Source organism: Eleutherodactylus coqui, chromosome 2, assembly GCF_035609145.1.
Source record: "Eleutherodactylus coqui strain aEleCoq1 chromosome 2, aEleCoq1.hap1, whole genome shotgun sequence".
NCBI classification, from domain to species: Eukaryota; Metazoa; Chordata; class Amphibia; order Anura; family Eleutherodactylidae; genus Eleutherodactylus; species Eleutherodactylus coqui.
The window spans coordinates 289,216,262-289,236,413 of NC_089838.1; the positions used below are offsets into that span (position 1 = coordinate 289,216,262).

At 44.9% G+C, this 20,152-nt stretch overlaps 1 protein-coding gene across 3 annotated transcripts in view; it reads right to left on the bottom strand.

Annotated features, from left to right (window-relative positions):
* Nucleotides 1-5,653: 5,653 nt before the first annotated feature.
* The window catches only part of LOC136612684 (volume-regulated anion channel subunit LRRC8E), a 39,264-nt gene continuing 24,765 nt past the window's right edge, over nt 5,654-20,152 (bottom strand). For 2 of the 3 annotated variants that reach the window (XM_066593198.1, XM_066593199.1), the window contains exons 2-3: nt 13,650-13,804; nt 5,654-9,498 (exon numbers count right to left, since the gene is read on the bottom strand). In XM_066593198.1, coding sequence (XP_066449295.1) covers nt 7,225-9,498; nt 13,650-13,787 — 2,412 coding nt within the window. In that variant the 5' untranslated portion in view covers nt 13,788-13,804 and the 3' untranslated portion in view covers nt 5,654-7,224. Of the gene's footprint in view, nt 9,499-13,649; nt 13,805-13,900; nt 14,487-20,152 lie in introns of those variants that run through there. The other variant, XM_066593200.1, reaches the window with a different exon arrangement.

Below are 20,152 nucleotides of genomic sequence, written 5' to 3' on the forward strand. Positions count from 1 at the left end.
CGTACAATTTTGTCTGTACAATCGGTACAGAGTGACTTGGTATAAGAATCCTCGAGCCGACATTTTTTAGTACGCTTTTTAACATCTTTAATTTTCTGCGTATCCCTGTCCTGCAAGACATGGAATAGACAAAGCTCAATTTAAGACACCAATGCATAGCTTAAGGAGGATTTACCCTGGCTAGAGTCCTCTCTGGCGGACATGGTGCAGTCTGGACGCGCGGCCACCGGCTGCAAAGGGATTCTGGCTTCTATTCCCCTTTTAACATTTTCGTGGCTTCGCGCTAACCATGCCCATGTGACGCCGCAGTGTCTGAAGTCATTCCGGCCATGGCAGACCCTGGGAATGCACTGTAGATGGTCGCTGCTGACAGCTACTCTACATGGACAAAGAGCTCCGGAGTCCTGCTGCACCATGGAGCCCAGACAAGCCTCAGGTGCGTGTTTAGCCATCAGGCCGGCCGCTGGAGGCTGCTCCGGCGGGTGAGAGCCCCCTACTTGGAGTCTCACCTGCACAGTTCCTGACAGACACCTCTCCCAAGGCAGACAGGCTGCAAATTGCTTGCATACACATGGAGGCTATCCGCTTGGACTGTCCTATAGGGACAGGAAGACACTGGTGGAGGGGAGTTACCTTTGTATTTTCCACTTCTTGTCCCAACAGGGGTCCAGAGGACTACCTCCATGTGTATATGGTCAGGATGATGAGGGGAAAATTAAACAATGGAAGCATTTACACGCTCGAAAAGGCAACGTTTGCGCGATAATTCTTGCGTGTAATTGGGGCTTTAGGTCCAATTCTTTTTTTTTTTAATGACCTTGTGGATGCCCATGACTTGTCAGTGCCCCGGTTCACCTTTCTTGGACAACTTTGGGTAGGTGCTAACCAGTGCCTACCAGAAACATTCCACAAGACCTGTTTTGAAAATACTCTGGACCCAGTTATCTAGCCAACAAAGTTTGGCCCTTGTCAAAGTTGCTCAAGTTCTGACACTTGCCCATTTTTCCTGCTTCCAACACATCAACTTCAAGAACGGAATATTCACTCACTGCCTCATCTGTCCCACCCCATGATAAGTACCATTAGAGTGCTATTACAAGGGCATCACTAACCCATTTATCATTTACTATTAATCACATGGCTGCAGCCGGACTTACAACTGCAGCCAAGCAATTTTCGGTAGCTCCTGAGAGGCAGCCGCTAGCGACGATGTAGCACCAATTCACCAGAACCAGTTATTCACTTCACCTGTAAGTGGCTATAATGTTATGGCTGTTTGGTGTAGTTCTTACCGAGATGCGAATGGCTTGCAGGACATTTTTCTTGAGATTTCGAAGTTTATAGCACCAGCGCTCATTGGGATTGAGATTTGATGGTTGTGCCAACATGTCCTCCAGCTACCTGGGTTTGTACTTAGTATGTGATGCAGAGCAGGCTTCAGATTGTTGTCTCCCGCTTGAGTGGTACAAATGCTACCATACCACGAATTCCAGGACAACATGACAATCTAATAGAATGTGACACATTTTTTGGCTCACCTTTTTTTCTTGCTCTATGTGGAAATCTTCCATCTTACCAGCACGTCCTCCATCATATTTGACAGAAGTCATTGAGTGCTCCTCCAGCATACATTCATTTGCATCTCACATGTTCTCCTCTTTAACCCAAACACATTAAACTTAAGTTGACCCTCTGGTCCTAGGGACAAAAAATGTCCAGAGACAGGAAGTGGGGATGTGGAAGAATTTACCCAATGTCCCTCCTTTCTCCGCATTCCACCACCGATCTACTTGTTCCCGGGGGTCCCTGTGGTCCTCCAAGAGGGTGACGGCGCTTCTGTCAATAATGTGGATCAGGTAGTTTAAGAATTGACACGTCTGCCTTGAGAAATTGCAGAGGAGCCGCAGGAACAAACATATTTGTGACAGAATTGTGAGGAAGGCGAGGACCAGGTAACATCTTCCACCGATCCTTTGACAAATATCGTCCTGGATGTGGAGGGTGACTAAGCTTCATTCACATGTCCATATTAGTGTTCCTTCACACAGGGCAGAATCAATGCAGGCATTGCAGAAGAGAATACATGCAGCACTTCTGAAGGAAATCCGCCTAAATGCACAACATTTAGGTATGGATTTTGCTCCATCGTTAACTGCAAAGCAGCTGCAGAATTTAACTCTAGTTCAAGGGTTGAATTCCGCAACTTAGATAAAGCTGTCCTTTCTGAGTTGCATTTGATATTAGCACTTAAGAGTGTACAGGGGGTTTTTTTTCACTTCAAACATTGCCCAGGATATACTACAAATGTTTGGTAGGCAGGAGTCACACCTTGGAAACCCCTACCTGTTGGGGAAAATAGGAGTGCCTTAACCAGCCGTAAGGTCAAATTCACAAGGGCAATTTCTAATTGCGAAATCCGCACAGAGTATCCGTAGTAAAATGCGGGCATTGAAAAACATGTTAAATCACTTTTTCACTTACACTCGCAGATACGAATTGCGTATTTCACGAGCGGAATAAAAAAAAAATTGCAGCATGCTCTATTTTGCCACGGATTCCGCGTGGACGGCTTCCACTGGAGCCAATGGAGGTTGTCTGATCCGTATACCATAAGTGACAACGCAGGATATAAAAGGAGAAAAAAAAAAAAAAAAAAAGAACTGTACATGACCGACGGTACGCCGCCTTGGTCATCCACAATACAGATAATTCAGGTACATGGGGAAGGTAACTGGCCGGGCTCAGATAGAATCCGCTGCGGGCCTCTCGCATGTATCGCAAGGTGGCCATATACCCAGCTGTACAAAAAAAAGTCTATGGATAGCCGATAGTCTTCCTACTAGAACCCCCATGATATACCCAACGCACATGTGGCTGACCGAAAAAGCTGAGCAGTGTATTTGCCTGTCTCAGGGACGTGGCTATAGTAGGCGCATTCACATAGGCGAGAAAATCGTGCAAGTTTGGGCGTTTTGAGATGCACAAAAAGACAACCAATAATTTGCAATGGGTGTATTTAAACGGTCGGTTTTTCTCTCGCAGTGCTGCAAAACGGAAAAAAAATAAATCGCAGTGTGTTCCATTTTTGTGCGAGTCTCGCATGAGACCAGAACATGCAGATGTGGAGAGTCCCGCATATCGCACAGCACATGGACAGGGTGTTCATGTGCGCAATGCAACTCACACCCTAGAAGGTCAGGGGAGATTCGCTCTCGCCGGTGTGAATGAACACTAAGGTTGGGTTTACACAGTACAATTCCAATAGTCGCTACAGCGAGTTGTTAGCAAGCGAACGGCTGTTTTTGTGCTTTTTCACACAAGAATGGTTGTTGATGTTTGTCATAGCTGAAGCGCTCACCTCCCTGCAAAGTTTGTTGGTTGGTCATTGAAAGAGACACGATTAATAATAATAATAATAATAATCTTTATTTGTATAGCGCCAACATATTCCGCAGCGCTTACATAGACAGGGGGAATACAGAAAGACAAAATACAAACATTACAGAACCACGGTTACATAGTAATCAGTTGATGGAAACAATAGGGGTGAGGGTCCTGCTCCAACGAGCTTACATACTCCAAGTAATGGGGTGATACAGAGGGTAAAGGGGCTGGAGATGTGCACAGTATGGCGAGGTGGAGAGTGAGCGATGCTATACACATAGACAATGGTCAGACATTTAGCCGTGTGACGGCAGAAACGGTGTGACTGCAGGAGCGGTTTATGATGGCTAGCAGGGATTGCAGTCAGTAGGTCAGGGAGCATGTTATCAGGCGGAGTACAGAGAGGTTTGTTTAGGGAATGCGGTATGCCTCCCTGAAGAGGTGCGTTTTTAGAGCACGCCTGAAGTTCTGCGAGTCCTGGATTGCTCGGGTAGCCTTTGGTAGTGCGTTCCAGAGGACCGGTGCTGCTCTGGAGAAGTCTTGGAGGCGGGAATGAGAAGTTCGAATTAAAGGGGCGCTCAGTCTGGTTTCATTAGCAGAGCGGAGAGCCCGGGCTGGTTGATGGATTGAGATGAGGGAGGCGATATAGGGTGGCGCTGTACTGTGGAGGGCTTTGTGGATGAAGGTAGCGAGTTTGAATTGAATTCTGTATTTAACGGGCAGCCAGTGCAGTGACCGGCACAGGACAGAGGCGTCCGAGTAGCGGCTGGACAGGAATATGAGCCTGGCTGCTGCATTCAGGATGGATTGGAGAGGGTAGAGTCTGGTACAGGGGAGGCCGATCAGCAACGAGTTGCAATAATCGAGCCGGGAGTGGATGAGGGCGACAATAAGCGTTTTTAACGTCTCCACAGTGAGAAAAGAGCGGATTCTTGCGATGTTCTTGAGGTGCAGCTGACATGTTCGGGCCAGAGATTGGATGTAGGGGGCAAAAGAGAGATCAGAGTCAAATATGACCCCAAGGCAGCGGGCGTGTTGTCTAGGAGTTATGGTGGCGCCACACACTGAGATGGAGATGTCAGGATGAGGTCGGTTAGTGGAGGGTGGAAATACCAGTAAGTCAGTTTTAGAGAGGTTTAGTTTTAGGTAGAGAGAGGACATGGTGTTAGAGACAGCGGACAGACAGTTAGTGATGTTTTGGAGGAAGGGTGCAGAGATGTCACGGGCAGAGGTGTATAGCTGGGTGTCATCAGCGTACAGGTGGTATTTGAGGCCAAAACTCCTGATGGTTTGTCCAATAGGGGCTGTGTAGATAGAGATTACCTGTTTACACCAGACAATTGTGACTATTTTTAGGCAAGCTGAAACAAAACGATTAGCTAATTAATTTTCGCTTGTCACCCTATTGGTTTCCATGTTTACACAAAACTGTCGCTTACATTCGCTTCATTGAGCAATTATTCAGACAACAGCTGTTCCGTGTAAAGCTACCCTTAGGCCGGCTTCACACGGCCGAGAAAGCTGAGCGAGATTTGTGGGTTGGGAGACAATAAAACACACAAATATGAACCCCATTCTTTTGACGCCTTCCTGCATGGCACCGCGATGCGGAAAACAAATCGCGGCATGTTCCATCTGGCTGCGGGATCTTGCGTCGCAGTGCCCTTTGATTTGGAATGATTTTCTTCCACTGGCCGAAGCACCCACCCTGTTGAAAGCAGTGGGAGAAACTCTGTGATCCCCGTCATCCCTGAAGTGATGTGAGGCTATTTCTACATGAAAACGCCTGACATCCAAGCGGATGTCACATGGTGGGGAACGCAATATGGGGTGGGATTCACGGCCCCATATCACGCTCGCCCGTGTGAAGTTAGCCTGAGGGAAGCCATAAAGCCTCTCAATCCCACAGCAAGAGAGACTAGTACTATAAGTGAAGCATTATACCTGGGGGCCCCTTGATAGATCTTGCATTGGGGCCTCAGCAGCTACAAGTTATACCTCTGGTCTGCCCCATTGAGTTTGAATGGAGCAGCACTGCTATTCTAGTGATCATTTGGGGGCCCCAATGGTGTGGGTCCCCAGTAGTCGGACACTTATCACCTATCCTGTGAATAGTTGGGACCTTCCTGCAGCACCAACCTATATTATGAATAGTTGGGGGTTAATCCCACTCAGATGGCCAAGTTATCGCAAATATTAGTCCATGTACAATCCAACAGTGTAAACGAATAGACTTGACTTTTACACAAAAAAACCCAAAAACACAGGGTTTATTGAAATATTTATTTTAAATAACATTTAAAAAAAATGTACAACTAGACCATTCAGAAGAATACGCCGGTCAAACGATAAAATGTTAAACCATTCTAACGCCGTATGTCCCAAAAATGAATTCTTCAAAGCTTATGAAACCCAAATCATGGTCAGCATTAACCTGGGACCCGTATGTACATCACCCTTTGAAGTCGGACTTGGAACTGAGCTTTGAGTCACGGAGGGGCTCCATGCAGACTTCTTCCCACCTGCATCATACAGACTGACAGGTCAGTCTACAGGATGTGGGCAGGGAGAAGTCGATGTGGCAACACCTCCGTGACTCGGAGCTCAGTTCCAAATCAGACTTCAAAGTGTTTATTTCTGAACCACCACATACATGGGGGCAATGGCCATAAGTGTCCCGGGTTCATGCAGCCTTAAAGGGGTTGTCACGTGAAAGACAGTGGGGTTAAGTACTTCTGTATGGCCATATTAATGCACTTTGTCTTCTGCATGCGCAGAAGACCTGTGCGGCGCGAGCACGCCGGAGCGGCCCCATTCAACAGAGCAGAAGAGCGGACAGCACAAGCGCGTCTAATCGAGGGAGAAGAAAGCTTCAGTCAGCGCCATGGAGACGGGGACGCCAACACCGGACGGGGTAAGTGTATAACTTCTGTATGGCCAATATTTAATGCACGATGTATATTACAAAGTGCATTAATATGGCCATACAGAAGTGCTTAACCCCACTGTCTTTCACGGGACAACCCCTTTAACTTGCTGACAGGTTCCCTTTAAAGGGACGCTCCAAGATATCCGATACATTGTGTTAAGCATGAAGGGACCGTACATCTTTGGTGCCCCTTTTGGCTGCCTCCTCAAGCCCAACAACTGGGCATAATAGTATCCTTTTCCATAAGTGTTCCATCGAACATAGATGAACTAGTCTTAATATCTACATAAAGGTTTGATCATAGGGGATCAGACCCTTGGGACTCTTGCAGATGAGCACCTCTTCGTTGTCTCCATAGGCAAAAGCAGCTCGTCTGTAAACGCGGCTGTGCCTGGTACTGCAGCTTAATCCCAGCGATCAAACATCCGAAAGACAGCTCATCAATCTTTAATTTCTGGAAGCCTCTTTAAATAAAAATATCCTTAAGTAAAAACAAATATACAGATGTCTGCAGCTTAAAAAAATATTCTGTCACTGACTGGCACTTCTCTTTTTGGGTGCCCTTTAAATAAACAGTAATTGAACCTTGAAGAAGTAAGCATTCCTGAGCTAAGATTACTATTGGTCTTGAAGGCATTCTAAAGAACGTCAACTTTTAATAAGGCTATTTCTGAGGTAAGGGATACGCAATGCATGCTGAATCGAGGACCGAAGACGACTGAGAGGAGGTATTTGGTGAAAGAACTTCTATAGAGAATTTAATGATCTCCTCATATCTCCGCACTTTATATATAAAAAAAAAAAAAAAAAAAGGGGTAATTTGGGGAAGGGAGGGAGATGATGGAACGTTATCAAAATAGACCTAACTATAGTTCACTGTTCTCAAATTATTGTTCTATCACCTAACCCTACTAGGATTCCTCACTCAGCCTCTCCCTCACGTCAAGCGGTAGGGTCTCCAGAAGAGAGTCGTCCACCACAAAACCAGACTTTTTCAAACTAATACATAACCCAAGTTCTGGGGGCAATACGTCGATCCGGTTTCCTTTTATTTCCAGTCTTACTAAGGAGACAAGGGACCCAATTTTGTGGGATAGACTTGTTAATTTATTTTGCCCCAACTTTAAAGTCTTAAGTCTTTGGCAGAAAAACAGCTCATTGGGGAGAGCCTCTAAAAAGTTCCCAGTCAATGCCAAAAATTGCAGCATCTGCAAAACTCCCACTTCTGGTGGCAGCTCTCGGACTTCATTATTAGACAGGTCAAGGTGGCGAAGCTTAGTACACAGGAAGAGTGCAGGTGGCAGTACAAGGATCTTGTTGCGATTTAAGGATAGCTCCTCAAGACCCTTGAGCTTGCGGATATGTTCAGGAATGTAGGCGATTTGGTTGTGCCACAACCGTAGAATGCTTAGTTTCCGGCAGTACTGCAAACTTATGATTTCCTCTATGGTGTGCAGGTTGTTCTCCTTTAAGTCCAACATCTGTAGATTGGTGAGACTGAAGACTGCATGAGGAATCCGCTCTAGTTCACATCGAACCAGCTCCAACTCTTTCAGCAACGAAAGTCTTTTTAATGCATTGAGTGTAAGGAGCTTATTTTTGTCATTGTGTATACTGAGTTTCTGCAAATGGCTACCTACATCTGCAATGGTCTGAGGCACTTTGGAAACATTGCTCTTTAGCGTCAGCACCTTGAGTGTTTTTAACTCCTTCAAGCTTTCGAGCGAAACATTTTTTGAGACATCCGAGGACAGGTAGCCAAACAGGTGCAGCTCCTCAAGGGCTCGAAGAGTAAAAACCCAAAGTGGAATCTCTTTCACTTCATCGAACTTAATCTGAAGAACCCTCAGATGGTTACGCAGGTGCGTCAGAGCAGCATGTTGTAATTTAGCGGGGCAGTTAAACAAAGACAACTCTTCCAACCTGACTAATTTGGACACCAGTGGAGGGATTAAGGCTTCATTGAGTAATTCCAGTTTAAGAGACTCCATCTCAGTCACTTCGAACACTGTATCCGGCAATCCTGGCAGCTTGAAGAGATGAAGTTCTAATCGGCCTTCTGGTGTTTCCTGAAGTTTCTGCCTTAGCTTATCTGCTGGCCATTCGTGGTTGAGGTTAAGCTGCCTCAACCGACTTTCACTAACTTCTGAAAGAAAGACGGCAAATCTTTTCGAGTAGAGAGAATCATACTGATCCACTAAATGAAATACAAATGCAAAGTCATTTTTCACATCGGGGATATCGCCAATCCCCGTTTCTTCTCTAACCGATCTGAAGGAGTACTCCTTCAAGGGGCGACGAAAAAGCCAATAGAGTGCATAGATACAGGTTAAGCCATAGGCACTCAAGAAGCACAAGTAACTGATGGACAATTTGGAGAAGATGTGGGCTTTGGTGTGGTTGCAGCAAAAGCTGTTGTATCCGGTCATGTCCTCCGTATGCATGCTACATGGGACGATAAAGTGTATTTGTCCCACCAAGGCCCCATTATATATGGTAATTAAAACAAATTTGCAGAATTTCAATATGGTTTGACGCATGTACATGGAATAGAGAATATCACCTTCCTCCACGTGATACCGGAATTTCTTCACCTTCTCAAATAAAGCCTTGGCTTGTTCACCTTCTTTTTTGTCCAAGACACTAGCAGCAGCAGTCTCTGCCACAACGTTCTCTACAACTGGAAGATCAGCGGTTGTGGGGCTTGCTTCATCAAAGGCAGTCTTTGAAAGCTCTCTTTCTATTGCCTTCTCTTGTACGCCCTCTCCTGAAACCTCAGAAAGTGCCCGAGTTGTCCAAGGAGAGTCGAAACACTTGCCCAAGATGGAGATGAAGTGTTCAATTTTGGAGCTTGTGCCAGGAAACTTGAACCAGAAATTTCCACAAATGATGAAGATGAGAGTGTGGATGACCACGAGGTAGGGGAAGTACTTTGCATACCAGTGTAATGCAGTTTCATAGCACATTTGATTAATGAAGCTGTACTGCTGAAGGTCCAAGTTATTACGTAGTCCACTCATCTCACGTGGGGCACCGGGAGCTGGAGGAGGGGTGGTGGAAATGGTTTGGTTTTCATCACTAGCATTTGTGGCTTGAGAGGTTTGGTAGTACTCTTTGCAGGTGATTTGAGAGACAGAGTCAGCAGAGATATGGTTAGGCAGGCAAATGATCTTATCCTGAGTTATCTGTGGGAAAAGAGAAACACAAACACATGAAGTCAGAAGGCTTTTCCAATAAATGAAACAAAAAAATAATTGTACTGACGAATGGTGAGTTATTAGGAAGCGTGCATAAAAGATGAAATACAAACACTTAAAAGGGCCCCTCGTAAAAGTAGATCAATGTGAAAACATTCATAATGCAGCAGAAAGTGGAAACGAGGCCCATTAACGGAGTCTCTGACCAGTTAAGAAAATCAGGATTGGCTGTGCGGCAACTATATTTTACAATCATGCCATACGCCATGGTCATTAAATACTGGTGCACAGTGTATTCATATTTAATACAACACCAGTTCCGGCTTCAGTCTCCGTACCGAATATTTTTCACGGCGCTGTCCGTTAAGAACCTCAATATTCCCTGGAGTGAATTAATATATGCGGATGCTGCTCTTGTGGTGATGCAGTTGCGTCACTTACTGTACCAGAGAAGGGTGGCGGTGTGTCTGGGATTAAAAAAGTTCTTTAGTTTGGGGGCCAAAACTGGCCAATTGCATGAAACACTATGCAATTGGCCAGCAATAAGCATAAATCAATGATTGTCTGCAGCAGGCATGTGTTGTCAATGTGAGGTCACCCCTGCAACTGGGTAAAGGTTCATTTACACACAACGATTATTGCTCAAAATGCGCTCAAAAGCCATCGTTTGAGCGATAATTGTTGTGTGTAAACGCTCCCATCTTTCACTCTTCGGATGAACGATTATTTTTAGGTGAGCAGAAAATCCATTGTTCATTCGGTGAGAGGAGAACACAGATCACATGCTGTGTTTGCTGTCCATGGTGCTGTATTCTCGACGGGAGCGCTGATTACATTGTATTAAGCAGAAAGCCTATGGCAGAACAAAAGAAGCTGAAAGCAGAGAACATACCTGCTGTTCTCTGCTTACAGGTCCCAGAGGCTCATTTACATGCAAATAAAAGGTGATAAACTGCTAATGGACATTAGTGTCCGTTAGCAGTTTATGCAAAACAATCACTCAAAACCTATCTTTTGAACAATTATCTTTGCGTGTAAACAAGCCATAAGAAGAAAGTCCGATGGTGAGAACTGGAACGACAATGCTGTTTTATTCAAATCGGTCACCACAACCACGTTTTGGGCTGAAACCCTGAAAACCACTTTAACCCCTTCACTGCCACTGACAGTGTATGTAATACATCAGGTCATTACACGGGTATTCCAGGACTTAAATTTTCTCAATTGATGACAGACAGGTCATCAACACACATTAAAATTGGTGGGGAGCCACTGCTCTGATCCCTGCCGATCAGCTGAGTTCCATGACTGCGTTTGCTGCGATTGGTGCAGGAAGCAGAAAGCGCTGACCATAGTGCAGCAGCCTTGGTTTGTATTGCAGGCACAGCCCCCTGTTAAATTCAATGGGAGCTATGCTTGAGGTACCAATTTAGGCAGCAGCCGTGCCATGGTCGGCGTTTTCTGCACCTACAGCAGTAATAGCAGCTCTGGGAATCAGCTGGTTGAAATCAGCTGGGATCCAAAATGCGGGTCCCCGCCGATTATCTATTAATGACCTGTCTGCTATCCATTGAAAAAAAAAATAAAGTCCTGGAATACACCTCTAAAAATCGTCATTACTGAAACAGAAGAGTGCTTTTGCCATCATGTTTAAAAAGGTTCAGTTAGGAGTTCTGCGTTGGTGTTAGAAAGGGGGATGAAAGGGAAGAAGTTGCAAGGGTCTACAAGAAGAACGATCGCAGCCTATTAGGGCTGTTGCATACATTGGCTTACTTTATGCCATGGACAAATCTACCACAAAAATAAAATCAGCTGTCTAAGGGTGCTTTTACACGGGATGATCTGTTGGGTGCAGGATACTTGATATGCCGTCCCAGAGATGAACGGTCCTATGCTTTTACACAGGAACGATTACCGCTATTGAATGGAGGCGGAGCCGGCTGGTGATCGTGCCCGCCTCCATTCACAGTAAGCCGCTCATAAGTGCTAAGTGCTTACACGGGCCGATTCATTGTTTGTTTTTCTGCATGCAGAAATGGAACGACGAACAAGAAATGAACGACTTCTCGTTCGGTGTTCACTCGGTGCATGCACTTATTCTCGCTGGATCGTTGGAATCCGACTGATTATCGGCCCGTGTGAAAGCAGTGTTAGGGTCCCAGCTATAATTACTTCCACACAGGAGCGATCATTGCGTTGTGAATGGAGGCAGAGCGGCCAGAGACTGATCCAGTGGGCTCTTCCATGCAGAATCTAGGTGAATTTCGCCCCTTTCCATTGCAAAGGGTGAAATTTGCACCCAAATCTGCAAGTAAGAAGTGTACTTGGTGGTGATTTGTCCACGCCATGACCCCACGAGGGGGTAAAGTAACTTTTCTACCTGCCATCATTTTCTTCCAACTATTAATAATCAAAAAGAACATGTGGCGATTTTGCTAAATTCTTTTCCCTGGGGACTGCGAGGGTCTTTTTTTCCCTGTATCTAGCTGCGCAAGAGTTAAAACTGCCAGTTGCGCCCGACACACTTGGGCACAACTCTAATCAGTCCGTGTGCCGTGGCATATACATATACACAACACATGCGTCCACGTGATCATTCATGTGTATAACCTGATCGCCTATAATGGCGTTGTGCGCTGTCCGTGAAATTACATGGATAGCATATGGCTGCTAAATACATTAGCGTGCACCTCGCTGTATGATGTATGCTTGCAGATCTAATCGACCTCTAAAATCAGGTCATTTTTCAACTCCGTGACTCAAATGTTCACTGGCATCATGATCAGATATTTTTGGTCTCTTCTGTTCTAATGAATGCGTGATTAAGGCCAGGCTCACACGAGCGTATTTGTATTGTGGATTCTGCAATCGCCGTCCACCTGGACTTTCCGTGGTAAACAGTGGGCATTGAAAATCATGCATTGTCGATTTTTACTTCACATTTGCGGATACGACTTGCTTATTACGCAAGCGGAAGAAAAATCGCAGCATACTCCATTGTACCAAAGAATCTGAGCGAATGGCCTCCATGTCAATGGAGGTGTCTGACCCGCAGCCCATAAGCAATAAACACTGCGTATGGTCTGCGGGTGCCCGCGTCATCACTAAGTGACGGCTTGGGAAAGCGAGATAAATCGTTATAGTTAAGGGAGGTACGCAGGGTCACCCCTATAGACATGACCAGAAGTAGCATGTATGAACTCGGCACATCCTGAACCTTTAGTTTTAGCAACTTTTATGCATCTCCAGTTTTACTTGCGTCAGACTTTTAGCAACAAACATGATTTTTTACAAATTTTCCAGGTGCCAACTTCCAGAAAATATATGGGTATGGGGAGTACCGTACCAGATTTTAAAATTCAGTTTTTACTTGTGCACACCTGAAAATCCTAGCATCAAAGAGCTGTAAAGTGGTATTCCCATCTCCCGGAATGAGAAAATCCTGAAGCCCTGCTCCGACCACATGTCAGAACGAGCCGGGCGCACTTTAGCCATAGCAGCGGTTTCCCATCTTTGCTATGAAAAGCCAAAACTGTAATATCTGTGTTACATTACTTTAAAAGGTCTTGTGTGATTAATTCTTCGAAGGGTCTCTTGCAATAAAGGTGGTCAGAGGGTTTTTTACCAGCTTGGATGCCCAGTAAACAGCTGTAATAGGTGCCTTTACACAGGCTGATAAGAGTGATTATTTGGGCAACTAACGAGCCCTTATGGGCATATGTTGGCCTGTGCACACAGCGCCCCCAATAGGCACTGAGCGGGAAGTCGCTAGTTGTTCCGTTTCAAACTTCTCGCTCGATCTATACCCACTCCCGTTTCCAGTGAAAGGAGGCTCAAGGCTGGAGGAGATCTCTGGCCGCTCCGCCTCCAGTCTCTGACAGACTATCCCGTGTAAAGGTTACCGTTCGTGTTTAATTTCCCTGCAATGCTTCCAGAGGGGAAATAAAGCTATTCCTTCCCTTTCTCAAAGAAGTTCTGCAGCAGCTGTGGTGTGAAGTATAGCGTGCAGCGCTCCAGCTGCTGCACAAGGAGTGAAGGAAATAATCTCGTCAATAATATGCATCAGATGCTCCTTATTTGGAAGTCCACGTACTTGCAGGAGCAGAAAGAAGGAAAAAAAGTGCTCACTGATCGCCTACCTGCAGGGTGCATCCGAAGACCCCAATCATGAGCATGGCAATGGTGATGTACTCCGCCAGGACATCCCACCAGGGCTTGAGGACTTTGAAGGCCGGCTGCTGTTCCGCGAACTGCTTGAACTCCGCCACGGGAATCATGTTGGCTGCAACTCAAGCTACAAAGAGGGGAAAAAATATTGTATGAGTTACTATACGGTCCGCAGTGACCCCCCCACCCCCTCCCATATATCCATAGCAGTCATATAACAGACCCGTAGTCTTTAATGTAGGTCCTTCTACATCACGCTAGCCTCCCTGGTATACAGAACATGTTATCGGCGCGTTCAAACCACACCCTTATCAGTCCCCAGCAGACAACCCCACCCGTGCGGCTTAAGAACCTCCACCACACTATGAGGTTAACCCTTCCCAATCCACTGTCTGACGTCTGAAGACATTCTGATTAAAGGCTGTGCAGCTTCCGATGCCGGAAGACGTCCGTCGGGGTATTCTTACTTTAGGTTACTGGCTGCTCTGTTGTCGGGGGCCTCACCAGTATGTCCCATACCGCAGTACTGGCTCTAGCCAGCAGATGGCGCCATTGTATAATGGCAGAAAGAGAAAGCCCCCTAGGAAACCCTGAATCCAAAATTGGATTGCAAAGGGTTTATGGTCAGATGTTCGCTGCTACAGTACGGCTAGGGCCTCCTTTAACAAAACGGTTTGATACTAAAAATGTCCTTGTTGCTAATAGCAACCAGAGTACACCTTTTATTTTAAGGGAAAAATGTGTTGATTGGTTGCTATGGGCAACGATGCTTTTTTTTTTTATTAGACAATTTTGATAAATGAGGCCCATTGTGTCCCAGGTGGAAACAAACCGATGTGTTATAGACCAGCATTCATACTGCTGCTCATCCAATAAACCCTGTATACGAGACCGATACAGACTAGACCCATACAGACTAGACCCACACAGACTAGACCCATACATGAATAGACCATAAACATACTACATACGTGTATAGAAGGGCTGATACACTAGCAGACAACACTTCATTGATCAACAGCCCCCACTGAATTTCAGTTACAGGGTAACAGATGTGGATCATGGAAGCCAGGTCTGATCCCACTCATTACCGGTGGTTAATTAGGACAAGTCGTAAACGTCTGCACCACACACAGGGGACACGTAGGCTCGTTTCAGACAGGTGATCGCGATTTTGCCGCGAGAAAAATTGCATCTTTGTTCCTGTGATTTTTGGGCATCAGCAATGTTTATTTTTTAAGAATCTTGCATTGCACCGCTGCCGCCCGTGATGAAAACATGCAATATTATTTAATTGCAAAAGTCAATAGGACTTTCTAATGTTAAAATTGCATCACAACATTGTTGCGTTCCGATGCGATAAAAAGGGAGGCTCCATAGGGAAACATGGGAGATTTAAAAAAAAAAAACAAAAACAAAAAAAAAACGCACATCGTAGAAAGATAGAGCATGAAAACATCGCAGATGGGAAGGAAACCATTGAACATCATTGGTTTCATAATCTGCTTTATAACAGACTCTCGCATCACGCGAAAATTGCCCGATTTTCTCGCCTGTGTGAAATCACCTGTAGGCCACTCTCACATCTGCTTTTTTCCTGCGTTTTCAGTGCAGCACTAAACGCTGTCAAACTCTACCATTGATTTCAATAGGCCTTCTCAGACATGCGCTAAAACGCTGCGTTCTGGCATTATCAGCTTGCTTGGCTGCGTTCATAACTGCGCTGAAACCGCTGTCAAACGTTGTCAAAAACGCTGTCAATGCAGCTGTAAACGCAGTAAAGGACGGCTCCATGGGGTAACCGGCTTCAAGAAAAAAAAACGCAAATCACAGAAATATTCAGCATGCCGCGATTTTGTAGTTTCGCAATGTAGCAGCCTACAAAACATCGTTAATGTGCAGGAGCTAAGTGGAAAACATGGGCTTCACATACATGCGATCTGTAGCGCTGGCACATCACGAGAAAATGGCACGATTTTGTTGCCCGTGTCAAAGTGGCCCAATGTCTATGGGGGCGGCTCAACATATCCCCAACAGATGGCATTGGGGGAAAGAAGAATCAGGAGACACTTAACACCCAATCCTATTGTTCCCCAGGAGATAAGCCACATCCATGGCAGCAGCCCTTATATATACACACGTAACTATATACAGTGCATATGCAGACTATAACTATATACACACACACTAATAGCTACAGTAACCCCTTGGCGACCAAGCCTGTTTGCGCTTTAACGACCAACTAATTTTTCTGTTTTTTTCATCTTCACATTCCTAGAGCCATGTTTTTTTACATTTTTCAGTCGCCATAGCAGTAGGAGGGCTTGTTTTTTGGAAAACAAGTATTTTTTATGACATCATTTTGGGGTACATATAAAGTGTTTTTTTTTTTTAACATTTTCTAGAAGGATTGGGGAAAAAATTCCGCTATTTGTTTTTCGGATTTCATGGTTGCAGAATAAACATTGTGACCAGCGTGACACAAGCATATGCGTATTTGCAGCACATCAGTGTAACGTTTTCCCAGAGGCGTAACTTTAAGCTTCTGGGCCCCAATACAAAACCTGTAACAGGGCCCCAACTATAATGCTTTATTCATAGTACTGGGCTCCCTATATGGGGAAGAGAGGCCTTATGGCCCGGGTGCAACCACATTCTCTGCACCCCCTATAACTATGCCCCTGGACTTTTCACGGAAAGATTTTTTTGCGTCTGCATCGTGTATTTTACTATACTTTTTCCACATGTAAATGCCTGGGAAAAAACCTTCACCATATAAGAGTCTAGTCCTGTGCAGTTATGTAGAGTTTCACGCATCTAGCGTATTTTGCGCACATTTGCGAATGTCCATTAACTGCTATCAGGACTCTTGGTGTGCAAATTACAGAGATGGATGAGCTCGCCACGTCCCTTCAGGACACTTCTAATTCTTAGCTTCATCGTGGACTCCCCTGGATCCTATTTTAGGGATCATCTACATACAGATCCATCCTGGGTGCATTGAGCCAATTTACGAACCCTCTCCTATCTTGCCTTCAACACCCTGCTCTTTGTAAACTCCACTCCTCTATTGTTCTTGCTTTCCTCCCCTTCACCCCTTTTTTTTGCTGACCCTTTCTGCTGTTCATAGTTCTTTATTTTTTTATTATCTTGTCTTGATGATCCTTCACACTTATTGCCTCAGGCTACTCAACGCCTCACCTCAGGACATGCCACCCCTTTTAGCATCAGAATTATCAACCTTGAAGCCCTTGTCGTGATGGTGGGGCGTGGACATTTAGTTTTGACACAAGATGATAATTCTGTTGGTCTGGAACATGTTTATGGCTTTTAATGACCAATATAGTGGTTTAATTTGAAAAATGTAAAAAAGAGTTGAAAAAACAAAAGCTACAATAAATACCATTTATGACTGGCATGTCAACTGCATTTTGAAGTGAAGTCTCTTGGTCAACTTCTATAAGTGACTAGTCTCTCCTACCTGCACCACCTTTAATCCAAAATATTTGCCGCACCAGTGACTCCCATTAAATTTAACCAGCGGCAATGTCACAAAGTTGAAGCACCGGCAACTTTGTTTATTATTAGTATCTCATTTTCTCGTAATGTTTGGGTGGAGAATATTCCTCCCATGCAATCAAGGACAATGGAGGATTAACATTCTTCTGATGCATTTCTTCACTAAAACCTGGAGCAGCCGCCAAGAATTAAACGGCTTCTAAGGTGACAGGACTACGAGGGAGCTGTGCTTTTACAGGCAGCGGGAACTGCTCAGCATCTGTACTTCTATAGCAAAGGTAATGCTGGCCCTTTTTATTCTACAGGGTTCTTGGGTCTTCAGGCCTTGAACAGTCTACGGGCCATTTCCTTTTCACTTACTTTATACATATACAACTCCAAAAAGTTGGACGTGCCTGGTAGCAAGAACATGGAGATCCTGTATGGGTCCAGTGACCCAATGTGGAGGAGCCATTAGACCAGCAAGCAACTTTTTTTGTCTTTAATTGGTCCTATTTGTTTTTGTGAATAGTGCAGTCAGTCATTCATCGTTTGCCCCCTCTGGCGTTGTGTTCACTAAGGTGGAAGGACAGTAGTGAGAACTTCACAAACACAGGATTATCAGTGGTATTACTTTGCATTTTAGTCTCAGCTGAGCTCCTCCAGGTTGACTTCCTGCTTTCTTATTAACACACTTCATTAATTCTGGTCTAATGACCATGCTTTATGAGGAAGCATTTTCCTTAAGACCTTCCAATCCCTTTCGTTGTGTCTGCCAAGGCTCAAAGGCCTTCGAAGGCAGAATGCTACTTACTAAGGGACTAACTTCATGCACAATGCAAGTAGACACATGAAACGTCTTTGGTAGTAAAAATGCAAATAGACATTTGTGTGGACTACCTAGACTAGTTCCTTCAAAATGGTAAGAGTAAGCTGAGCAGCCACCAGACAGGTCTTGTTGAAATAAGAAGATCAGATGGATTGAAATTCGATTGATTCGATTCATGTTCCAAAAGGACGGTAAAAGTAGTTAAGTGGTCAGCCAGTCACAAGATGTATCAAACAGCCTTATAATAATCCTCCGAGTGCTCAACAGGGTTTCCAGATCTATAATCTTCAGCTATGTCCCTTGCAAACCCCAAGAATATCCCATATCGGCACTAATCGATTGTTGTCATCTTTTTATATCACTTAAGCGTCAGTATGAAGTTGACGCCGAGCCGAGCTCATTCAGCCCTCAAGTGTCGGTAATACTTCAATGTCTCGTTCAACCACAAGAATGCATTGTTTTACCGCTCTGGTGTACTTCTTCCGTCACCCTGACAGTCTATCAACCGGTCTGACTGTTGGAGTGACATAAAAAGGGGAATAGACCGCAGCAAAAAAAAAAAAAACCAACAAATTCCTGTGGTTGAAAGCCATTGGAGTCCCAAGAAGTTCTTGGCCGTGAAATTAGATGCCTGGTAGATAATGTTCCAACACTTTGTTATATTATATTACCATATGGATCAAACAGCCAATAAAAATGTCAACTTACGTCTATGGGCAGTTTAAACTGGCCGCAAACATTAAGAAAAGTCTACTAATCTTGAACCGACGTTGTCAGATTGTTACAGACCAATGGGAATCGATCCCATCGGAAATGAGACAAGTTTACCATTTGCCACTTCTAGACTAGAACTCTGCGATGTAAAACGCCAACTCCATGTAGATAATCTGCCGTTTTAACCTAATAAGACCAGAAGTTAAATCACTTATTGGCCTCCATACTTTGCGATTACAACTACATTGCAATTTTCAGGACCTGCCAACAGGTCATTTGCTACCAGTAACGAATAGTCGCATAAGTAATTGATCGTCAAATTGTGCCCATTATTGAAGCAAGATCTTTTTTCATAACTAGAAGCCATCATTACTACAGTTACAAACTCTGGACTCATTTTTTTGACAAAACATTGATACCCATGGGTCAACATCTCCATAGAGTGAACCATCGTTGTTGCTAAGCTATGGGTGATGCACTCATCACAACTACGACTGTTCCAACATCTTGTAAGGTTCGGCCTTGCCTGCATTTCAAACACAGCAGGGAATAAGAACTGGTTGCCAGACTACTTACAGTGGTGGAAAATATAAGTGGAAAAATCCCAAACCGTTGGATTCATGTTAACCCCAACAGCAATCCTTGAGCATTTATCTACAAGGACGCAAACGATTTGTCTACAATTCCTATCTGAATCTTTGGGGGTCGACCAACAATGATCATGATTAGAGATGAGCGAGCATACTCGCTAAGGGCAATTGCTCGATCGAGCATTGCCCTTAGCGAGTACCTGCCCGCTCGGAAGAAAAGGTTCGGCTGCCGGTGGGAAGCGGCGGGGAGGAACGGAGGGGAGATCTCTCTCTCCCTCCCCCCACAACTCACCTCTCACCTGCGTCGGCAGCCGAACCTTTTCTTCCTAGCGGGCAGGTACTCGCTAAGGGCAATGCTCGATCGAGTAATTGCTCTTAGTGAGTATGCTCGCTCATCTCTAATCATAAGCCTATGGCCACCTTTCAGAACTCCAGACTACAGCAATACAATGTATATTCTAGGGCAGAGGTCCCCAACTCCAGTCCTCAGGGACCGCCAACAGGTCATGTTTTCAGGATTTCCTCAGTATTACACAGGTGATGTAATTATTGTCGGTGCCTCAGACATTGCCACAGGTGTTCATACTATAGGATATCCTGAAAACATGACCTGTTGGTGGTCCATGAGGACTGGAGTTGGGGACCCCTGTTCTAGGGCATATTCTAATGACCTTATTCTGCAATGGTCCAAGGAGACCAAGGTTATTGGCTTGAAGATTAAATGTTGGGAATTAAAAATAAGTAACAAAATAGCGTATACACGGATCCCAAGGAGCTGGACAATATATCAGTATTAACAATCTAGTGTTACCAGCTAATCTATGGTTTAAAACTTCCTCATTCA